This window comes from Furipterus horrens, unplaced genomic scaffold (genome assembly GCF_987537825.1).
Source record: "Furipterus horrens unplaced genomic scaffold, mFurHor1.1.pri manual_scaffold_13, whole genome shotgun sequence".
Taxonomy (NCBI): Eukaryota; Metazoa; Chordata; class Mammalia; order Chiroptera; family Furipteridae; genus Furipterus; species Furipterus horrens.
The window spans coordinates 60169212-60190842 of record NW_028327183.1 but is presented as its reverse complement, the minus strand read 5'-3'; the positions used below and the strand labels follow the sequence as shown (position 1 = coordinate 60190842).

The 21631-nt window shown below is 56.8% G+C and overlaps 2 protein-coding genes across 2 annotated transcripts; both read right to left on the bottom strand.

Moving 5' to 3' along the window:
* Window positions 1-186: 186 nt before the first annotated feature.
* Window positions 187-4463, bottom strand: RNF225 (ring finger protein 225). The gene is made up of 2 exons (XM_090261055.1): window positions 4397-4463; window positions 187-3873 (listed from the first exon to the last, which is right to left on the bottom strand). Exon 2 carries the CDS (start codon window positions 3860-3862, stop codon window positions 2873-2875), a length of 990 nt encoding a protein of 329 aa, XP_090117181.1. The 5' UTR covers window positions 3863-3873; window positions 4397-4463; the 3' UTR covers window positions 187-2872.
* Window positions 4464-5181: 718 nt separating this feature from the next.
* Window positions 5182-10489, bottom strand: RPS5 (ribosomal protein S5). The gene is made up of 6 exons (XM_090261057.1): window positions 10407-10489; window positions 9549-9657; window positions 6500-6709; window positions 6215-6343; window positions 5371-5469; window positions 5182-5298 (listed from the first exon to the last, which is right to left on the bottom strand). The coding sequence occupies exons 2-6, from the start codon at window positions 9654-9656 to the stop codon at window positions 5230-5232; spliced, it is 615 nt and encodes a 204-aa protein (XP_090117183.1). The 5' UTR covers window position 9657; window positions 10407-10489; the 3' UTR covers window positions 5182-5229.
* Between the last annotated feature and the right edge of the window lie 11142 nt (window positions 10490-21631).

Genomic DNA, 21631 nt, shown 5'->3' with positions numbered 1-21631 from the left:
AAGAGGACCCAGGAAGGCTTTGCTGAGTTGGAGGCCCCACGAGCGTGGCGTGTGGCCAAGATGATATTTTCGATGCTTAGTCCTCTGGACTCGCCTGCCATGCGAGGTTCCTCCTTGTGCCTGAGGTGCCCCCAGTGCACCCTTGGTATACAGCAGGCGCTCAATCAATCCTTGTGGATTAACGAATTGTCCTTGCAAGTAGAGTGTTTATTGTCGCCGGCTTTATAGAAGAGGGACCCAAAGTCTGGCAGGTACAGGCCTCTCCCGCACCATGCCAGGTACTGAGGGTGACCTGTTGTCTGGGTGCTTACAGGACCTGGGAAGAGGATCAAGGCCAGGACAACAGGGATGGAGTGGGCAGAGGGAGGGCTGGGAGGGCACGGCTCCAGGTGGCCAGAGAGGCTGAAAGGCAAGGATGGGGAGTCCACCACGATCCTGCCCCGAGGTGGTTTCGGGCAGCCCCTTTGTTCATGGGCAGTGGGCGGGCAGGCATCGAGGTACTAATCAGACTGGGATGCTCAGCGGTCCCTGGGCTCTGTCATCAGCCTCATTTTACAGGAGGGGAGTCTGAGGCCTCAGGCTTTCAGCCAAGGGTGGAGAAGCCATGCTTCCTTGTAGCCCCCAGGAGGAAGCTGGTTAGTACAGGGAGGGAAAGGCCAGCCCTGTCCACTAACCTCAGGCACCACCTCATTGCCTCAGGTTCCCCTGAGTCAATGACAGCTGTCATTTCCCCTTAGTGTCCTTGAAGATACAGTTCTGAGGGCTCTTCCTCCAGGCAGCCTTCCTTGAACACCCTCAGGCAGAGAGCATCATCTCTCCCTCTTCTGTGCACCGCCAGTCAAGACCTGAGATGCTCTGTAAACTGAATAATGGTCCCCACAGATATCCGGATCGTAATCCCTGGAATCTGGATCTGATATCTTGCATGACAAGATGGGTTTGCTCTGTGATTAATTAAGGCCTTTGAGCTGAAGAGTTTATCCTGGATTATCTGGGTGGACTTGATGTCATCACAGTGTTCTTATAAGTGAAAGTGGAAGGCAAGAGGGTCAGAGACGGAGGGATCTGGAAATACTATGCTGCTGCTTTGAAGATGGAGGAAGCTAAGGAAAGCAGCTTAGAAGTGGAAGAAGCTGAGGACACAAATTCTCCCCTCGGGTCTCCAGAAGGAACTGGCCCTGTGGACCCCTGGACTTCAGTCCAGTGAGATTGGTCCCAAGACTTCTGCCTGCAGAACTGTGAGATAGTGGGTTGTTCTAAGGAACCAAGTTGATGGAACTACGTCACAGCAGCCAGAAAAATCTACCGATTGCCAATATTGCTCCTGCTGATTGTGTCCCTTCCCTGTGGGGACTGGGCTGTGATGACATTGGCACACAAGTATGGGACAGGAACTGGTCTGGGAAGACACTCCCTTGGACATCCTGCTGTTCCTGCTCCATCTTTCCTCCTGGAAGCAGCAGCTCGCCTCAGAAGGAGCCTCACTGACTGCCTAGAGCAGGGTGACTGGCAGCTGCGTCAGCCCAGGGTGTCCACAGGCATTCCCGGGCTGCCCACCAGTCCCCTGCAATGCTGTCACTCCCCAGGAAGCTGCCTGGCATTCACTTTATGCCAGGTGCTGGGGATACACATGTAAACAGACCAAACAGGAGCCTCTTGCCCCATGGAAGTGACACTGGAAAATGCTGCAGGCCCACCCACCTGCAACACACAGCACCCCAAACCTGGGTTGAGGCAGGATGGGGGCTTCAGGGCCTGGGGGTCAGGGCACATGAATCATGTTCAGTTTATCTTGAGGATGGCTGCAATCTACTCTGCTGTGACTAAGCCAGGAAGGCTTCTAAGAGGAGGAGGAAAGAAGTTCAAGAGCTGCCCTCCCTGGAGGCAGCTTATCCACGAGGGCTGGGGCTTCACCTGGGGGCCCAACAGGAAAGGCTGATGGAGATGTAATAACTGGGCCTGAGAAATGAAGGAATGGAGATGGGGGTGACGGGGATTCGTCACCACGGAGGTCGTCCTGGAGCAACCCCCCACATCCTGTGACACTGACCCACAGGGCAACCTTGGCCTCTGTGAACCGGGGTGGCACAGCGGCCGCGGGCCCCAGAGCGTATCAGGAAGATCCAGTAAGCCAGGACCCATAGACGAAGTCGAGGCCTCCGTGGAAACTTGGTTCTCATCGCCCAGGTGGAAGCCAGTTCCTGAGGCTCAAGCCCTATCTGTCCCTCCCCAGCCCCAGCCCGGGCCCGGCCAGGTGCGCAGGGTAGTGGCGGAGACAGCTGGATCCCTGCCAGCAGCGGAGCATAAAACCAACCACCTGGGCGGGGGTCAGCCCTGCAAGGGCCCAGTCACGGGGGTGTTTTCAACCAATAGCAGCAGCAGCTTTGCCCTTCAAGAATGGGGCCCCCACAGCCACCTGCCGGTACCTCCAGAACCTTCAATCCCTGGTTCGGCGAGGATGCTCCCCCAGGGCTCTGATGATGACTAGGAGTGCAATCAGTGGGGCCCTTGTGAGGATCAGGGCTGGGGTCCCCCTAGCAGGCCCCCTACAGAGGTCAGTGAGGGAGGCGCTAAAGCTGGACTCCCACCAGGTAGGAGGGTTCAGGGCACTCCCGCCGCACCCTCACGGAGACCAGGTTCAGGAGCGCATCCCAGCAGGGCCTTTACAAAGACCCTCAGCTGAATGCCCGCAGGGATTGGGGGCAGAGGTGTTCTCAGGGGCTTCTTCTTGGGAGGGTCCCTTTCTGGTGGTAGTGATCCTGCCAGGCCCCCTGCTAAGCCTCAGGGGAGCCTAGCAAGTTGTGCTGGCAGCGCCACCAGGATGACACCGAGACCCCCAGCCCTGGAGACTGGATCTGCAGCAGAGATGCGTTTACTGCGCGCCCCATCCCCTCCTCCTTCCCTGTTCCCCAGAGGCCCAGCCGGGCTCATCCTCTGCCTCCCACTCGCGGTCCAAGGGTCTGTCCAGCGTCCCCTCCACCTCCTCTGCGTCCCCGGGGCTCCCTTGGGGCTCCAGCGCGTCCTCCGCAGCCCCTGGCAGGATGGCGTCCAGGTCACGGTCCGTGGGGCTTGGCGTCCAGGCGGGGGTCCAGGGCGCTCCGGGCGTGGCCCGCGCCGGGAACCACGAGAAGCCGGCCGCCGGGGCGAGCGCCACAAGCTGAGGACGCGCGGGGCCGGAGGAGGCGGCGTGCGGGATGAGGAAGAAGATGTAGACACCGGAGACGACCAGGCCGGCGGCCACCAGCACGGCCAGCGCCACGGCGGCGTTGAAGGCCCAGGTGGGGCTGTCCAGCGTCAGGCGGCGCGACAGCGGGCGGCCCAGGCGCAGCGGAGGCGGGGGCGGCGGGCGCGCAGGACGCGCCTTGCGCGACCCGGGCGCAGGAGGCGGGCGCAGGTAGAGCAGCCCGCGGCGCCGGTCGAAGCGCACGGAACCTTGGTGCGCTGGCGGGGCGCACGCCTCGCGAGGCAGCAGAGCCGACTGTGTGGGCAGCGCCGGCAGCCCCCCGCGCTGGGCCAGGCGCGTGGGCGCGCGGCACACCGGGCAGGCCACCGCGTCGCCGCCGCCCGCCGTGGCCAGCGACAGGCGAGCCAGGCACTCTAGGCAGAAAATGTGGCCGCAGTCCAGGCGCTTGGGCAGCTTGAACACGCCATCGAAGGGCGACACGCAGATGAGGCACTCCACGGGGGACGCGGGGGGCAGGATGGGGCTCGAGCCTGGGGTGCAGTCCCCATCCTCCTCGTCCTCATTCTCTTCCTGCCCCCGGCCCAGGGACCGCGCCGCAGAGAGCGAGGCCGGGGAGCTGGGGCCCGAGGTCTGAGCGGCCCTCAGGTGGCGGAGCCAGGGAAGCCCAGGGCAGGGCATCCGGACCGGGCCTGCGGGGAGAGACGGTCAGGCAGAGGGAGGCGGTGCCGGGATGGAGGGTCTGCCAGCTGCAGGGGACTCCCCTGAACATGGAGCGGGGCCCAGGGGCAGGGACGGGATGAGGGGACAGAAGAGGCTGATGAGCAGAAGGTGTCCCAGGCGGGGAGGAGAGGCAGGATCGGGAATTGGGGTGTGTGGGGGCGGGTAACAGAAGAGAAGACGGGCTCTGAAGAGGACTGGGGACAGGGAGGGACCCAGGACGCACCAGAGATGAACCCAGGGGTCACAGCGGATTATGAGCTAGACTGGGAGGCCCCAGAGTCAGGGGCTGAGAGGACCCAGACAGGCACTGGGAAGAGCAAGCAGGGACGCCCAGGACAGCTGGGCTGATAGACCCTGTGGGAGAAGAGACTTCAAGAAGCATGAAGATGTGAGAGCCTCAAGTTAGGTGCCCAGCAGCAGAGCAAGGAAGCCCACAATAGGGGTCCCAGACTCCCCACCCATGACCCCAAGCAGCCATCGGACCCTTCCTACCTGCTGGAGCCTCCTCCCTCCAGCTGGCAAGTCTCTGCCAGTTCTGACCCCAATCCTTGCCCTGCTGTCAAGACAGACGTGCCCCTCCCTGTGGGAGGGAGCCTAAGGTGGAGCCACTGCCCTTCAGGTCCCAGGTTCCCGCCAGACTAGTCAGACTGCCCGTCACGCCCACCAGGATGAACACGAGCGGATGTTGAGGGTGGTGGGCAGGTGACAGCAAGGACAGCCTAGGGACTTCCAGTGAGCAGTTCCCTCCCCCCCAACACCTCCTCATGAATTCACGCGGTGGGGGCACTGGTGGAGGAACCAGACCACATAAAGTAGCTGGGAGGCAGCCTGGAGCCCCCGAGGGACAACCCAGGGCCCTGTGGGTGGGAGGCAGGCTGATCCTTCAGTAGACTGGACAGGGTCGGCCCCTACTGGCCCGCAAAAGGGGCTAGAGGTGGTCACGACCCCAACTCTGACCGCAGCTTGGCTTCCTCTCCCTGGGCCGCTTCCAGGTAACAGGACTCAGGATGGTGGGCACCCAGCAAGCCCCTCCCTGGGCCAGAGTGACACCCCTGTGAGGGTAACCCCACCCCTCTCATTCCCAACAGCGGGGATACTGCAGGTGGCCAGGCCAGCACTCCAAGGTGCCATGGTTCTGAGTCAGTACTGCTTCCCTGGGGAATCCAGGTCCCCACAGGCCAAACGACGTGCCAGGAATGTGATCAGCTCCTCAGGACTTGGGGCTGTCCTGCCCCAGCTCCCAGAGACCCCCAAGGACAGGCGGTGGCACAGGTGGGTGGCGCTGCCCAAGAGGCAGAAAGGTTTATTGGGGCCGCAGCCAGTGATCAGCGGTTGGACTTGGCCACACGCTCCAGCTCATCTTTCTTCTTGATAGCGTAGGAGTTGGAGGAGCCCTGGAAGGAAGCACATGGTGAGCTCTGGATGTGGGAGGCCCACCCCGCTAGTCCCCCCAGGTCCTCACCCACCTTGGCTGCGTTGATGAGCTCATCTGCCAGGCACTCGGCGATGGTCTTGATGTTCCGGAAGGCAGCCTCACGGGCACCTGTGCACAGCAGCCAGATGGCCTGGGGAACACAGGGGTCCACTAAGCCTGGGACAGAGGATGCCCACACCAGGCAGGGCCACAGTCCATCTGCCTCCCCTGCCCCATATGGTGGCTACCACACCGCCGCCCACTGGCCCACTAAGATGAAATGGCGGGAGCCCACAGTGCTGCCAGATCAGGGATCAGACTGATGGCCACAAAAATAACTGTAGACACAAAGGTTGAGGTTGGGTCCCTGATTACAGGAGACGGGAGACCTGCCGTGACAGGGAAATGCAGCGTCATGTCTGCTCTTGGCCTGGACCCTTGATGGAAAACGAACAGCTGTAAAGGGTGCGCTGGGGCCACTGAGGGAACACTGGACACTTGATTGCTGTTAAGTTCCTCAGGGGGTGACAGTGGGGATAGAAAGTCCTTGTACTCAGACACCCACTTAAGTGTCAAGGGGGGAAATGGTGAGAATGTCTGCCAATTGATTCTCAAGTAGTCCAAGACAGACAGACAGACAGACACACACACACACATACACACACTAAAAATATACACTAAAATCAAACGGCACCTCAGCCCAATAGGTCCAGAGCTAGTATCTGCCCTGCATGGGATAGGAATCCAGGAAAGCTTCCTGGAGGAAATGACACTCCAAGGAAAACATGCAGAGAGCGATGAACCTTCCCGCTGGCAGCCTCTGCCCCAGGCAGGACTCCACCCAGGTCTGGTTGCCGTACCGGCCCAGCCCCGTGTGCCTACAGCCCTAGGCCCACCTGATTCACTCGGCGCAGAGGGGACACATCCACAGCCTGTCGCCTCACTGTTCCTGCGCGTCCAATCCGGGTCGAGTCCTCCCGGGGGCCACTGTTGATGATGGCGTTCACCAGGACCTGCAGGGGATTCTGGGGGGTGGGGGACAATGAGGGTGAGGTCCGGTCAGCACCCTGCTTCGGTCTCTTCTCCCCTAAAGCCTGGAGGACCTAGCACGCACACCATAGGGTGGCTGTCAACCTCAGGGGGCTCTCAGGCCCCTCTACCCGCCCGGTCCCGGGCCCCACCTCGCCGGTGAGCAGGTGGATGATCTCGAAGGCATGCTTGACGATGCGCACGGTCATGAGCTTCTTGCCATTGTTGCGGCCGTGCATCATCATGGAGTTGGTCAGGCGCTCCACGATGGGGCACTGGGCCTTGCGGAAGCGCTTGGCCGCGTAGCGCCCTGCGCTGTGCGGCAGGTACTTGGCATACTTCTCCTTCACCGCGATGTAGTCCTGGGGCGGCAGTGGGGGCACCATGGTCAGAAAGCAGGACGGACACGGGGCACTGAGCACCCCTCGAGGGGGGCCCCGCCCACACACGAGGCCTCATGTAGGAGCCCCCACCCACCACACAAACACAAAATGTAAACAAGGGACCAAAATGGGAGGGAGTGGGGTGGAGAACTACGGAGAATAGAACAAATATAACAAAACCTCCCAGTTTTGTTTTAAAAGTGTTTATCAGCTCTGGCTGGAGCGGCTCAGTGGACTGAGCGCCAGCCTGCGAACCAAAGGATTGCCAGTTCAATGTCCAGTCAGGGTACATGCCTGGGTTCCCGGCCAGGTCCCAGTTGGGGGTGGGAGGTGTGTGAGAGGCAACACACTGATGTTTCTCTCCTTCTCTTTCCTCTCTAAAAATAAATGAATAAAATCTTTAAAAAAAAAAAAAGTGTTCCTCAAACTGAAGAATGGACATTTGGTGTGTGGGGGGGCCCGCTGTCCTGTGCACCGTAGAATATGTAGCAGCAATCCTTAGTTATGACACCCAAACTGTTGTTTAAAAGTAAAAAAAAAAAAATAATCACAAAAATCCTTCCTATATATACATACATTTCCCAAGAAAATGTCTAGAAAACACCAAAATATTGCGGAGGAGGCTGGGATCAGGACTATGTGAGCATTTAGAGGGCTCTCAATAGACCCACTATGAAGCATGTCCAAGGCCGTTCTATGACTCATAAATCAGGATATAAACAATGTTTTCCTAAAAATACAAGCAGTGACAGGGAAAGGACACAGGGGATGCTGATAGTGGTGTGACAGTCTGGTGTCCACTGAAGGGAACCACCTGCACAAACAGGCAGGTGGCCCAGGTGAGTGTTCACCCAGGCTCCACGGTGCAGGGAAACCTGCAAACACACGCTGTCCCATGAGGGTCTGGTTACACTGTCCTGGCCCAGGGCAGAGCCCTGCATAGCTTCCAAGATACAGGGAGAATTTTGGACCCACACTGACCTCTGCCTCTCCGGCCCTCCGAGAGCACCAGGGAAAAGTGAAAAGTCTTAATGTTTTTAAAGGGTTGCACTTAAAAAAAAAGGAAGCCTGAAAGCAAACACATATACGACAGAGACCACACTGTGACCTGCAGGGACTAAAACATTTACTGTATGGCCCTTAAGTTTGTGGACCTGCCAAATAGCCCATGAAGGAAAATGAACTACAAGACTTTCAGGGTGAAAAGCAGGGCCGAGTTCTCCATCAGGCAGAGCCCAGACCCCATTATACATATAGAGGCAATAAAAACCTTTCAGTTGCTTTTAAAATACGTTTTTAAAAATATTTATTTTCAGAAAGAGGGGAAGGAAGGAGAAAGAGGGAGAGAAACATCAACCTGTTGCCTCTCCTGCACCCCTAACCCAGGCCTGTGCCCTGACGGAATCAAACCAGCGACCTTTTGGTTTGCAGGCCGGCGCTCAATCCACTGAGCCACACCAGCCAGGGCTCAATTCTTTTTAAAATAAAGAGAGAATAATAAATACAATCCAACCTGAATTTTATTCATCTCCGTACAAATGCAGTCACAAAATATAATTATTTTTTTTTTTTAGGAAGGGCCCACGGGAGTGCTAATGAGGCCAAGTGTAAAACGATATGGGGTTAAGATAAAGTGGGAGACCTCCCATTTTCTGATTTCCAACCTGTTACAAAGCTGCAGCGATGGAGACAGTTTGTCAGGGGCCTAGCCAGGCAGCTCTGTTGGTTAGAGCTTCGCCCCGACACACGCAAGGTTGAGGGTTTGTTTCTTGGTCAGGGAACATACGAGAAGGAACCAATGAATGCATATATGAGTGGAACAAGAAATCAATATCTCTCTCTGAAGATCAATTTAAAAAGGGGGGGGTGGCTGTCAGCGTGTCAGGCGTGAGGACAGATGTATAACCCAACACAACAGAATCCAGGGTCCATAAAAAATATCTATGGTCAGGCACCCTGGCCAGGGGACGCAGCTGATGTGAGTGCCGACCCAGTCTCGCGTTTGATTTGCATTCAGGGCACGTACAAGAATCAACCAATGAATGCAGAAATAAGTGGAACGACAAATCTGATGATCCGCCTCTCTCTCCTTTCCTCTCTTTCTAAAAATCGATTAAAGTAAAACCAACACCTATGCTCAACGGATTTTCAACAAGCGTGCCAAGACCAGCACTTTCTTTTAACAGACATTGCTGGGATACATGCATGTAGTGTACAGAAGCGATCTAAATTACAAGCATCCCACGGCCTAAATTTCTTACATAAAACGCACAAAACTGAAAACGAAAACTAGATGGTGCTGGGACAAGTGGATTTCCACGTGCGAAAGAAATGATGTTGGACCCTTGCCCTTTAACCCTTTGAGTGCCATGCATCATAGCTAAAATTCGTGTGAGAAATGCCAGGCTATTTTGCTGAGAAATGCAGAGTTTATGAAAAATGTCTATAAAAACATGATTATTCGCTCCATTGTTACTTCCATTTATAGCCATCAAAAAAAGTCGCTGGAAGCAATGTTGGCACTTGAAAGGTTGAAATGGTCACAAGGTGAATTCTGTGTTATGAGTATTTTAACACAAAAGTAACCACCCATGGGATATGATATTCCTTCTGAGGAAGGAACCATTTCATGACAAAAATTGTAGCAACCTCTGCACTCCAGGAACAATGGTGGGTGTGGTGGTCTAGGGATCCCCCCTTTCACTTGTCACGTATTCAACTCTCAAGACAGCTACAAGTTTCAAGGGAGCCTCCTGAAAGAATCCACATGTGCCCCCACCCCCAGCTTGGGGGTTACAACCACCACGTCTCCTCTAACCTGCAAGGAAATGTCATTGATCTGCACATCATCGGTGCTCCACTTCCCGAAGAGCTTGATGTCGGGGGTCTCTGCTACTGCAGGTGCAGCTGGATCCCATTCGGTCATCCTAGGGATAGAAATCATCAGAGGCCAGGCACACTCACCACCAACTCTGAGGCCGGCCCACACCCTGAGAATTAGGAAGTCAGGAGGGTCCCAGGCAGGCTGTGCGACATTCTGGCTTCACCTTTCGGAGCCCTGGAGAAACCACTCAGGGGTCAGCAAGAAGCGTGAACCTGTCACTCAGGAGCCTGGGGTCAACAGCTGGTGCACGGACCACGGCTGGGCAGGTGATGCCAAATGCCCTGACATCGCGTCCGCGGGAGTCCAAACCCCAACCACGTCATTACGGAGCTCTCTGACTGGGTGGGGGTCACCAGACCGTTCTGGACACCGCTTCCTCAACAGCAAAACAGCGACTTTATCTGCCATCAAAGATCACTGCAGGAATTCTGCGCAGAACCGGGCAAAGCCTGCGGTTCATATCCGGCACCAAGAACGCACGAGGGGCTGCTATTAACGAGGAAACCACGCACAGAGCGGAGGGTGCACCGGGCATCTCAGAAAAACGGAAACTTCCTATCTCAACGTGTAACGGCAGAGGCCAAGCCCCCGATCCGGAGTCCCGCTGCGGGCAAAGCTACAGAAGCAGCGGGACTCCACCAACTTCCCCGTGCCTCCTCCCGGTTCCTCCGCACGTTTTCCGGAAGGAGAGCTGAGGACCCACAAGAGAAGTCTCAGGCCTCGGGGCCCGCCCACGGCTTCCCTGAAGACTCGGGAACGTCCATCAGACCCCCGACCCCGCGGCAGCCTCACCTGAGCGCGCTGTCGGGCCGTTTCTCTCGCTCCGCGTGGACCACGCGCTCCGCTGACACAGACAGGAAGAGGCCGCAGGTCGCGGGCCTATGCTTTTAACGGGAACGAAAACTTCCGGGTCAGCAGAGGCGACCCGCGCGGTAAGGGCACTATGTGCTTGTGAACGAATCCAGAACAAGAACGTAAAAGTATCTTTGCGTCACAGGGAAACGTAATCATTAGGCGCATGCGCACTGGAAGAAGCGTCGCCACCAGTATTCCTGGCGGATGTCTGACGTCCAGTACTTGTGCGGCCTTGGCGGGGGGGGGGGGGGGGGATACCAGCGCAAGCGCAGAGGCCTCTGTGAGGTCAGTGCCGACATATCTAATGAGGGCAGAAGTCCCGCTATCGTTACCGATTGTGTTCCGTAGTTGATCCCACCGGCCGGAGGTTTCTAGCGCGGCTAGCCAGTTCGGCACTCTTTCATTCCTCGTCCCGGTGTGTCCGCTACACCGGCACCCGCGCGCTACAGACTCGGGCGGCGGAGTGGGGTCCTGTGGTCGGTCACGACTGCCCTCTGCTGGTCCCGGCGCCGAGGCGCGCGCCTGTGCGGGCACCGCTCGTGGGTCCCACGTCCGCCACACTCGTGAGCTCAGGGTGGGGAGGGCACATTTTCCAGTTTGACCCCTCTCATTTTACCCCATTTAGGGACCCCTCATTGTCTCTTCTCGACCCCCGTTATTGCATTCGGGTGGAGGTCGAGGAGGAGCGCTGTACGAGGGGCCTGCGGCTGTGTCCAGAAGGTGGCGTGGGGAACAGCCCCCACCCTCTTTGGTCCATCTGGAGCCTGTGTTGATGCTGAGGTCACTGGACAGGTGCAGGGTGTCGATCAGCATGGTGTTGGGTGCCCTGCCCTCTCTGCATCCATACCCAGTAGCCCCGAAGGCCATCGTTGAGAGCATGTGCCAGACCTTTATACACACACCTCACCTATTAGGCTCCTCCTAAACCTAGCCCCTGGTGCTGAGCTGGGACGTGGACTCTCTCCGGGTGGGCTTCTTAGAGGCAGCGATCACTGTAACTGCACACCCATGCTGGCCGGCAGGATAGCATGGGGAGACATCTGGTGGAACAGGAGGCTTCCCCGCTCCCGGTGCCCACCTCAGCCTCCAAGTTGACCCAGGAGGGCCTCCATTTGGTCCCAGCGACCCCACTTTTACGCACCCGCCCTAGGCATGCACATACATAGCAGGTGCTCAGCAGCTACGTTGCTGGTTTACTGACTGGCTGATTGTAAAGACTCAAACCTGCCCCTAAACCAATTCAAGGAGTATCTCAGATAAGAGACTGGGTACCCTTGGATTGTCATTAGTAATACCTCATGTCACTGTTCAGAAGGACACATGCTCTGAAGCTGGCCTGTGTAGGGGGTTAGATCTCAGTCTCTGCCAGGGGGCATAGGAGCTACACCTGAAGACCAACACTCCTGCAGCCAGTGGCCCATACCCCTGCCCTGCTCACCCCTAGTATGTGCAGAGCAGCCGCCTTGGGTACCCCACTGTGGTCTCTGGGGATGGAGAAGAGCTAAGTGGGTTTCTTCCTGGTCCTGGAGGGAACCTCTCTGATCCTTGTGGGCTCTGACAGGACATGGGGATGCCCCTGGGGAGGTGCTGACTCGGGGAAAGCAGGGAGGCTGGGCTTGGGCAGCAACATCATTCACACTCACTCACACTCAGCAGGACTCAGAGGGCCCCCCCAACCCTGCCTCTTTCTCTTCCAAAGCAGAGGCCCGCCTGTCTGAACCTCAGTTTCCTCCTTCGGCAGAGAAATGAAAACAGAATCAGATGAGGCCAGTTTGGAACTTTGTGACCTGGCCTCTGGTGGTCAATTGGTAACAGACATCATTACAGACGTCACAAGAGTGACCCATCGTACATTGGGAAGATAGGAATTCAGAACAGTCGCACAGACACAGATTCGTGGTGGCTGTGATTTGCGGGTGCAAGGCACCAGTTGGGGAAGAAACGGCTACCTAGACTTGAAGAGGGGAAATCCAAGCCCTTAACTGGAGGAACAGCAGGGACCTGTGTTTTAGGGGAACCCAGAGGCAGGAATTGGAGGACTAGAGACGAATATTGGGAGAGAACCAGACCTTCGATTTTGGCAGAACTAGTGGAGGGAATTTAGAAAAGTATAGATCACGAAGCCAGGAGGACCTGGCCTTTGGGATTTGGGGAGTCCGAGGAAACGGCTCAAAAATTTAGGAGGCACTCCAGCATTCCCCCGTTCTGCGCTAGGACGGTTTGACAGCGAGGAACCAGACCAGAAGTCCCGCCCTCCTTTGGAAGCAACCAATCACTAGCACCCAAGTAACTGGAAGGCGGGATGATGTAAGGCGTCTCCAAGGCAATGGCGAATCGCAGGAAGATTCCAGCTTATCCGGAAGCCACCGTTTTCACTCCTCCCATCACCAAGGCTGGAGAGAGGGTAGGCTTGACGGTTGCCACGGTAACGCCGACGCTCAGGTTTGAGCTTCCACTATTGGGCAACTGCCCCAGTTGCCATGATAACCGGGAGCGAGGCCGAACTACGCTTCCCAGCAGACCCCGCGAGGGCATTCCCTCATGGCGGCACCAACCCCTCAGTGCCGTGGTGGCCAGGAGGAGCAAGGACGTGTCCGCGCTGCGTGCGGGGCGGGGACTAGGGGACCTGTGTAGGCCACCCCCAGTGCAGCCGCGACCCCAGCTTTCGAGGCGGCGGCTCGAAGCGGGCGCCAGCCCTGCTCCCTCACTACCGCTGTGTTCGGGGTCCTGCTCTGAGGCCTGCCCGGCGCACTTCCGGTCCGCACGCTCAGGGCCCGGGTGGCCACGGCAGGTCGGGCCTTCAGTTCCGCGCGGGTGTGTCTGCTGTGTCTCTGGCGCCGGCCTCCCCCGACCTGAGTGTGTATACAAGCCTCAGAATCAAACCCACCTCCTCCCGTGGCCGACACTGGCCTGTCTGCTGCCTCTGGGCCCGCTGCCCGGCCTTCGCAGTTGCCGTCCCCCTTAACTAGCCCCAGACACCCGGCTCCGCTCGCTCCTGCAGCCCCACTTCCGGTGTCCCCCTCGCAGCCGCTGCCTCCGTCCGCCGCGCTCTCGCGCCGTCCCGTGTCTGATGCTCTTCGCGTCACTTTAATTTTGTCCTTGTTCATTTCTGCTTGTCTGCGCTTCTCTCCTCCGCTCCCTGTCAGTCGCGTTTGCCCCACGGCGCCCCCGGCCCTGACACAGCAGGTGCTCGAGCAGGGAGGCGCGCAGGCGGAGGACACAGGCAGGAGGGAGCTGCGCCCGCGCCCGGGGCGCTCCTGCCCTGTGTGTTGTCGCCTCTGTAAAACAGGACAGACAGGCTGTGTCCCCTGCGGCTGTCGGGGAAGGCGAGGTTGGCCTGTGACCCCGACGCGGAGCCACCCTGCATCTGGCAGAAAATCTATGCCCTCCACACCTCAAAGATGCTTCTGTGGACCCGCACGGACACCCTCTTATCGGCCTCACTGGGCCGGGTCCACGCTCTTGGCCGTTCAGCCTCACGACCTGCCCCAAAGTGTCCTATTGTCACTCATCAGCAGCCCTGGGACCCTGAGAAAGGCCGGGCGAGCACTCAGGGTGCAGGGCAGTTGGGAGGTCACTGTCTGAACCCCCGGGCCAGCTGCAGTGTGCAGTCAGGGACGGTCCCTCAGGGGCCTCTGATCTCGGGTACAGGCACGTAGTGTGACGATACGGGCCGGGACCGGGCAGGAGAGGAAGAGACGCAGCCGTTCTCTGCAGCTTCCATCTGCTGTGTCTGCTGAGAGGCAGTTTCCGTTGCAGCAAGTCGGTGCCGGAGCCACCATGGGAGTGGGTGTCTGCGGACAGGTCTCCTTGAGATGCTGGGTGCACATGGCTAACAGGTGAGCCTCGGTCCCCATCTCCTGAGAGTTCCGGGTCTCTTCCTGCCAGGTGGGAGCTGCTGCTGCTTCCTAGGATGACCCAGTCTTCCCTGACCCTCAGTCTAGGCATTTGCCCCCACATCACCAGAGATCAGGAGGCCCCCTTGCAACCCACTCGACCCGTCAAGGGTGTTGGACTGTCTCTGCATCGGTTTCCTGGGGCTGCTGTAATAAAATACTACCACTGGGTGGCTTAAAACAACAGAAATGTATTCTCTCAGTTGTAGAGGCCAGAAGTCTGAAGTCAAGGTGTTGTCGGTGCAACGGTCTCTGAAGGCTCTGAAGCAGAAACGGTTCCGTGCGCCCATCCAAGCTTCTGGTGCTCTTGGTTGCTTTACTCCGGTCTTGGCCTCTTCCTCTTCTTTCTCTGTTTCTCTCTTATACAGATCCTGTCATTAGACTTAGGGCTCACCCGGGGAATTCAGAATGACCTCATCTTAAGATCCTTAGCTTCATCTGCAAGTACCATTCACAGGTCTGGGCATTAGGGTGCGGATGCATCTTTTGGGAGTGGGGGTACTATTCAATTGCTACAGCCTCCTTCAGGGGACCTGCTCAGTCGTGGGTGACGTGATGCCCAGGACACCAGGTATCCTCTGGCCTGTCCGCATGGTGATTGGTTTCCCCCACCCTGGTGGGTCCTTGGCCTCCAGATCTCTGGGCGTTGAGGAAGTCATGCTGGGTTCTGGCCTGGGTCCCTGGTCTGGCTGCCAGCTGTTGTGCAAATCAGCACCCAAGGCCAGCAGCGTGACGCGGCATTCACTGGAAGCCCTAAGGCAGGATCCTGGCAGGTACCCAGGTCCCATTGTCCCTCACACCTGAAGCACAGTGACCCGGTGTCCTGAGAGAGGGATGTGGATCCCTGCTGTGGGGAGCTTCAGGATGCTCGGTTACAGAAGCCCTGGGCCCCTGTAGGGGCAACGCAGAGAACCATGGGCACCTGCCTTTCTGTTGCTCAGCATCTTCTGTCTGAGGGGCTGGAGCTCACCCTGGGGTTACAGTGATACAAGGAGGAAGGAGGTGACAGGGTCCCCACATCAGTGGTCATGGTTGGGGAGTCCCTGTCCCTGTGTGGGGGCCTTAGATTCCAGCCTGGTATTGTCCCTGGACTCTGTGTATGGTGGTGGGGAGCCAGTGGGCAACCTGGGTGTGGGGGACAAGGCTCCGTGGTCACACAGACTGGGGATCGAGTGCCTGTGCTCCTTGACCTGCCTGAGTCCTGCCCTTCCCATCTGTAACCCAGTGCTGGTCGTGCCCCGGGACTTGGGACACTGTAAGGCATTGCGTGCCGTGTGCCAGCATGCGGCTTATTCCCAGCAGGCGTGTCCAGCTTCACGCTTTTCACAAAGAGTTTTCTTCTCGCCCTGGCTGGTGTAGCTCAGTGGACTGAGCGCCGGCCTGTGAAAGAAAAGGTCGTCCGTTCGATTCCCAGTCAGGGCACAGACCTGGGCTGCGGGCCAGGTCCCCAGTTGAGGGTGTGTGAGAGGCAACCACACATCGATGTTTCTCTCCCTCTCATTCTTTCTCCTTTCCCTTCTCACTGAAAATAAACAAATAAAATATTTAAAAAAAAAAAAAAAAAAGACGTTACTTCTTGAGATGAGTAGATTAAGAGACCCCTGGTTGGCCCTGGCTGAGTGGTTCAGTTGGTGGGAGTGTCATCCTGTGAACCAAAAGGTTGTGGGTTCATCCCCCAGTCGGGACACCTGTGGGAAGTAACCAATCAATGTCTCTCTCTCTTTCTCTCCCCCTTCCTCTCTCTCTCAAACCAATAAACATATCCTGGGGTGAGGATTACAACAAAAAAGGACAGATACTTAGTTGAAGAAAAGTCAATGTCTTGAGGGCGAATATTTCAATTCAGAGTTTAAGCTTCTGACCTGAAAACTCTGCTTGATATGCAGGCTGAGCCACGGTGGTGGGCAGGTCATAACCACCACTTCCCAGAAAGGGGTGCACGTCCTTGTCCCCAGAACCTGTGACTATGTTACCTCACAGAGCCAAAGGGACAGGGAGGGAGCTGTGATTAAGGATCTCGATGCAGGAGGTCATTCCAGATTATTTGCACTGTAATCCCAGTGTATTTGCACAAGGAGAGGCTGGAAGCTCAGAGTCCATGGAGGTGTGATAACAGACGCAGAGTGAGAGATCTGGCGTTTCACTGCCAGCTTTGAAGATGGAAGACAGAGCTGGGAGGTGAAGAGAGGCTGTGGCACCAAGATACGGGTGAGGGCAGGCCCTGCCTCCAGAAAGCCAACCTGCACAATGGCTGTAACAGCAGCAACAGGACGCTGGCGACAGCCACCGTGGGGCTGGGAACTTATGACCGCAGGCATCAGGCCTTGCTGGTCTCAGCTCTGCTGGAGTGGTCAGGGCCCCATGCTAGGTTGTCACATTTGCAGTGAGGCCGCCGGACCGAGAGCCAGGCTGCCTGGGGAAGTGGGGACGGGCTGACCTGGGGTCCAGCCCGGCTGCCGCTGGATGAGTCCTGTCTCACACCTCCCAGAGGAGCTAGCTGATGGCAAGTGAACGCGCTGCGCAGGCCCAGGCCCGGCGGCGGCGCCAGGAGAGCAAGTCTCCAGGAAGATGGTGGTCAGCAGTGGAGAGGGGATCCTAGGTGGCTGAGCACTTGGGGTGTCCCTGTTACTTGGGGGCTCACCGAGTATGGCAGGACCTTCCGTGGCGGCTCCGAGCCGCGCCAACACGAGCACCTGGCTGCGCAACTGCAGCGTCGTGCGCCTCCGGGACACGCGCACCGGAGAGCGTTCCTCTGGGCGCCCACTGCGGCAGCGCCTTCAGCCGGCGCTCCAAACTCGACGCGCACGAGAAGCAGCACTGCGCTGCGCCCTGATCCAGGGAGGCCCCCTAGCGACAGGTTGCGGGGGGAGGGGTCTGCTGGGCAGCTGTGCGCTTGGGACCCCTCAGGGGAGACCCAGGCTATGCGTGCTGGGAGCGCAGGGGCCATGGTGACAGGTGCGGAGGATCACGGCTGGAGACACTCCCTGCCACAGCAGCTCCACTGGTGACCCCGGACCTGGCTAGGGCACGTGGTAAGGATGAGGTTCACGGTCCTGGGAGGGGTCCATCCCTGCAAAGACAGGTCTTCCAGTGGTGGCGGATTGAGCCGGGTCTCCTTAGGAATGAAACTGATGAGCAGGTATGCCACACTGTAGCTTCCAGATCTGGTGTTCAGACGCCTGACCTGTGATGTCACAATAAAGACTCACATTATGTCACCCAGATTCCAGGCCTATGTCACTCCTAGATGCAGTGCCTGTGGGTCAAAGGGAGACCCATACCTCTTTATTTTATTTTTATCTTCACCGGAGGATATGCTTATTGATTTAGAGAGAGGGGAAAAGAGGCAGAGAAACATCCATCGGTTGCCTATCATAGGCACCCCGAACCGGCGTGGAACCCACAACCTAGGCATGTGCCCTGATGGGGAACTGAACCCGCAAGCTTCCGTTTGGAAAGACGATGCCCAACCAACTGAGCCACACAGGCCAGGGCGAAACCAATGCTTTTCAAGGAAGCCTTCCCACCAGCACAGACAGGTTTTCCTCAAAGGGCCTGAGCCATTTTCCTGGGGGGAAGGGCTTGCCCAGATCTCTCAGGGACTGGGAGAGACTGACTCTGAGTTGAGGTTAACCGCCCCCAAACTGGTCCACTGGGCCAAGCAGAGTTGCCTGGTGGTCAAGAGAAAAAGTGAGCTCTGGCTCTTGTCTCCTGGCGGGCTTACTGCCTGTGCACACCCACGCGGTCACTGCCCAGTTCCTGGGTCATTGGAAGGGACCTTCTCAGCAACTGGCAGAAATCCCAATGTGGGCTCTCCTCCCCACAGGGTGAGGACCCTCAGGGCAGGAAGGTCCAGGCAGAAGCCCCTGGGACACGTCCTACTTGCCAGGATGGGGACACTCCTGGGAGGACTGCAGAGCGCAATGCCACCATCAAGGACGCCAAAGGCGCAGGAGCGCTGATTCCCGCTGCATCCCCACCCAGCTCGCTGGTCTGGCCTGTGTGGGAGGCAGGTGGACTCAGGAGGAGGGTTGACCTTAGCTTCCCAGGTGCCCACTCCGATTGCAGCTGCTGTACCTGGTGTGTCTCTAACCCAGGACAAGTCAACTCAGCTTCTGGTACAAATGCCACAAGACTTCCAGCTTTATCTGAATCCACTCAGTCACCCCTTTCCAAGTCACAGAGAGTCCCCCATCTTCCCAAACGATGCCGATTCTCACGTGGGACACTTCATGGATCCATAAATTCAACATATGTTGTACTTCTGAAATACACACAATTGCCGTTTGTATTGTGTTTAAGCCTCCGCTGTACTTTCCCTTGGGCTACGGACAGAAATTCCCTGGGGGCCAGACTTGAAGTGCATTCTCTGTGTCTTCAGCTAAAGACTTAGAGCCCTGAGCATGTCATTTTCTTCCTATAACCTCTGTGAGGCCATAAGCAAGCAACCAGCCCACCGTACAGCTCGTAAGGTTGCTATTGCTGCTGTCAACTGCCCAGGGCAGTGGTTTCCCGAGGCACCGGCTTCCGTCAGCCCCACATTTCAAGCAACCACAGGAGACTGTTTCATTAGCTGCCCCAGCCGCCCATGGACCCCAGCGTCCCATACTCTGCTGGCAAGGAGCTTAGCACGGTGCTTTCAAACCAAATCACACCCAGCATCCCAACTCGGAGGGTCCATTTCTTGGGACCCCTCTCAACACCAAGTACCACATCAGTCGGTCGAGACAAAAAACAAAACAGAAACCACACTAAATATTTCAAACAAGGGATTAAGTCAGGGACTCTGTTATGCAGGATTTGCAAGGCTCACAGAGCAAATGTGGGGTGTGGCCCAAACTCCGAAGTCAATATTTTCAGGAAGCCCCAACCACCTATAGGGCTGGGGGCACCTGAGGGAAGAGGCGGGGGCGGGGGGGGGTGCCAGAATCCTGAGGCCAGCAGGAAGGTGCAGCGAGGCTGGTGTTGGGAGCACTCCCTGCTACCAGCCTCATCTCTGCCAACCTCTGACCTGACCACACCCCTGCCCGCCTGGGTGACCCCACAGCCCATGGACTGACTGAGGCTCAGTCCGAGTTTGGCAATCTCTGCTCTGTTCCTCTGGCCTGGCCAGCAGCCCTGATCTGGGTGCTTCAAGCCTTGGCACTCAGTGGTCCCTTCTGCAAGGAACGTCTGAGACCTCCCAGCCCCACCTGGAACATGCCGCTGGCTCAGACCAGGGGAGCTCAGCAAACGTGGAAAGGACACCAGACTTTGTTGGGAGTCTCCCTGCTCCCTGTCACTCTCAGCAGGAGCCCAAGTATGACTGGTCTCCAGGAAGACTCTGAGTTCTCCCACTTCCCCCCCTGCCCCTTGCCTCCCATCTCTACCATCCTGGCTGCCTCATGGCTCATCCTGCCTCAGAGCCTTTGCACTGGCTGTTCCCTCTGCCCCAACGCTCCTCCCCCAGGTGTCCTCCAGGCTCAAGCTCCTCCGCCTTTGTGTCGGGCCCACAGAAGGTGCTCAGTAAACGCTTGTGGGAGGAATGGGCTGTGAGGAGGGCGGGTCGGGTGGGAGGTGAGAGCTGGGAGGTTTCTATGGGCCCTCCATGTGCCCGGAAAGCTGGAGCCTAGACACCAGCATGGGGACCAGACCTCCACGGGCAGGATGAAAGTACTTCCTCAGAGGTCCAGAGTGAGGAGACCATGTTCTCACCCTCGCGTTCTATCGCATCAGCTTGTGCCCTGGGGAGGCAGTGCCCAGGGGGCTCTGAGTGACCGAGCCAGCTCAGGCACATGTCCACAGCCCGAGCACTGGTCCAGGAGCGGGGCCAGAGCACAGGTCTAAACAGAGTATCCTGCATGCAGGTTCAACTACGAACCCACGGTGGGTCACACGGTGCAGAATTCACCAGGGATGGAGGAGAAGGACCTGCAGCTCTGGGAAGAGCCTCCAGGGAGCTGTGAGATGCAGGTGGACCCCACCTGGCTGTCACATGTGTGTGTGCTGGGGTGTGATGAGGAGGGGGCAGCTGGGCTTCTCCGTGGGCCTGAGCCTTGCCCATGTGACCTCGGCCACCCCGTGGCCCGTGGGGCCCCATGTCCCCTCCTAGGAGAGGATCCCAGCACTGTTCAGCTTTTGGGAGGAGGAGGTGGGAGACCACGCAGAAAGGGAGGCGCCCGCCTGACCTCGTTTTCTTCACATCTAACACAGGAGTGAGGCAGGCAGATCACTGTGAACAGCCCCATCGTAGGTACCCCGTAAGTTTTCTTGTTTATCTTGATTTTATTTCCTATTAGTTCCTTAGTATTATTCATAAGCAAGCCATTAATTTTAAAGATTTTATTTATTTTTAGAGAGGGGAAGGGAAGGAGAAAGAGAGGAAGAGAAACATCCGTGTGTGGTTGCCTTTTGCGTACCCCCAACTGGGGACCTGGCCCACAAACCCAGACCTGCGCCCTGACTGGGAATCGAACCGGCGACCCTTTGGTTCTCAGGCCGGCACTCAGTCCACTGAGACACACCAGCCAGGGCAGCAAGCCACTGATTTTAATATTCACTTCTTATTTAAGAGATTCATTATTGATTGTCATTTATTTTGAACATTTAGCATTTTATTATTTATATTAATTTGTTGTCATGCATTATTTATTTTAATATTTAGTGTTATTGTTCTAGTATTAGTAACTTTATTTATTATTCCATTCTATTAAAGTTTTCATTATTTATTTTATATTATTTATTACAATATTTGTTTTAACACTTATTTCTTCAGTTGTATTTACTATTTTTAATTTAAATCATTTTATTGCTTGTTTTTTTAAGATTTTACTTCTTTACTTTTAGAGAGAGAGCAAGGGAGGGAGAAAGAGAGGGAAAGAAACATCAATGTGTGACAGAAACATTGATCGGTTGCCTCTCACGTGCCCCCAACTGGGGACCTTGCAAGCAACCCAGGCCTGCGCCCTGGCTGGGAATCAGAGGTCCTTTTGGTTCACAGGCCGGTGCTCAACCCACTGGGCCGCACCAGGAAGGGCTTATTATTTGTTGACTTTATTATTTGTTGATTTTATTTGTTCACTATTTTTATTATATTATTATATTACATTTTAAAATCATCGTTTTTACTTATTTTTCATTTAGTTCATTTTTATGCATACTTATTGCTGAGGTTCCTGAAGCCGCAGGGTTTCTCCCTCGTCACCAACCTCTTAGGCACCCCACCCCCTCCTGGCCTTCCGGGAAGGACAAACAGTCGCAAGAGGTCAGTGTCCTGCTCCACTCGCT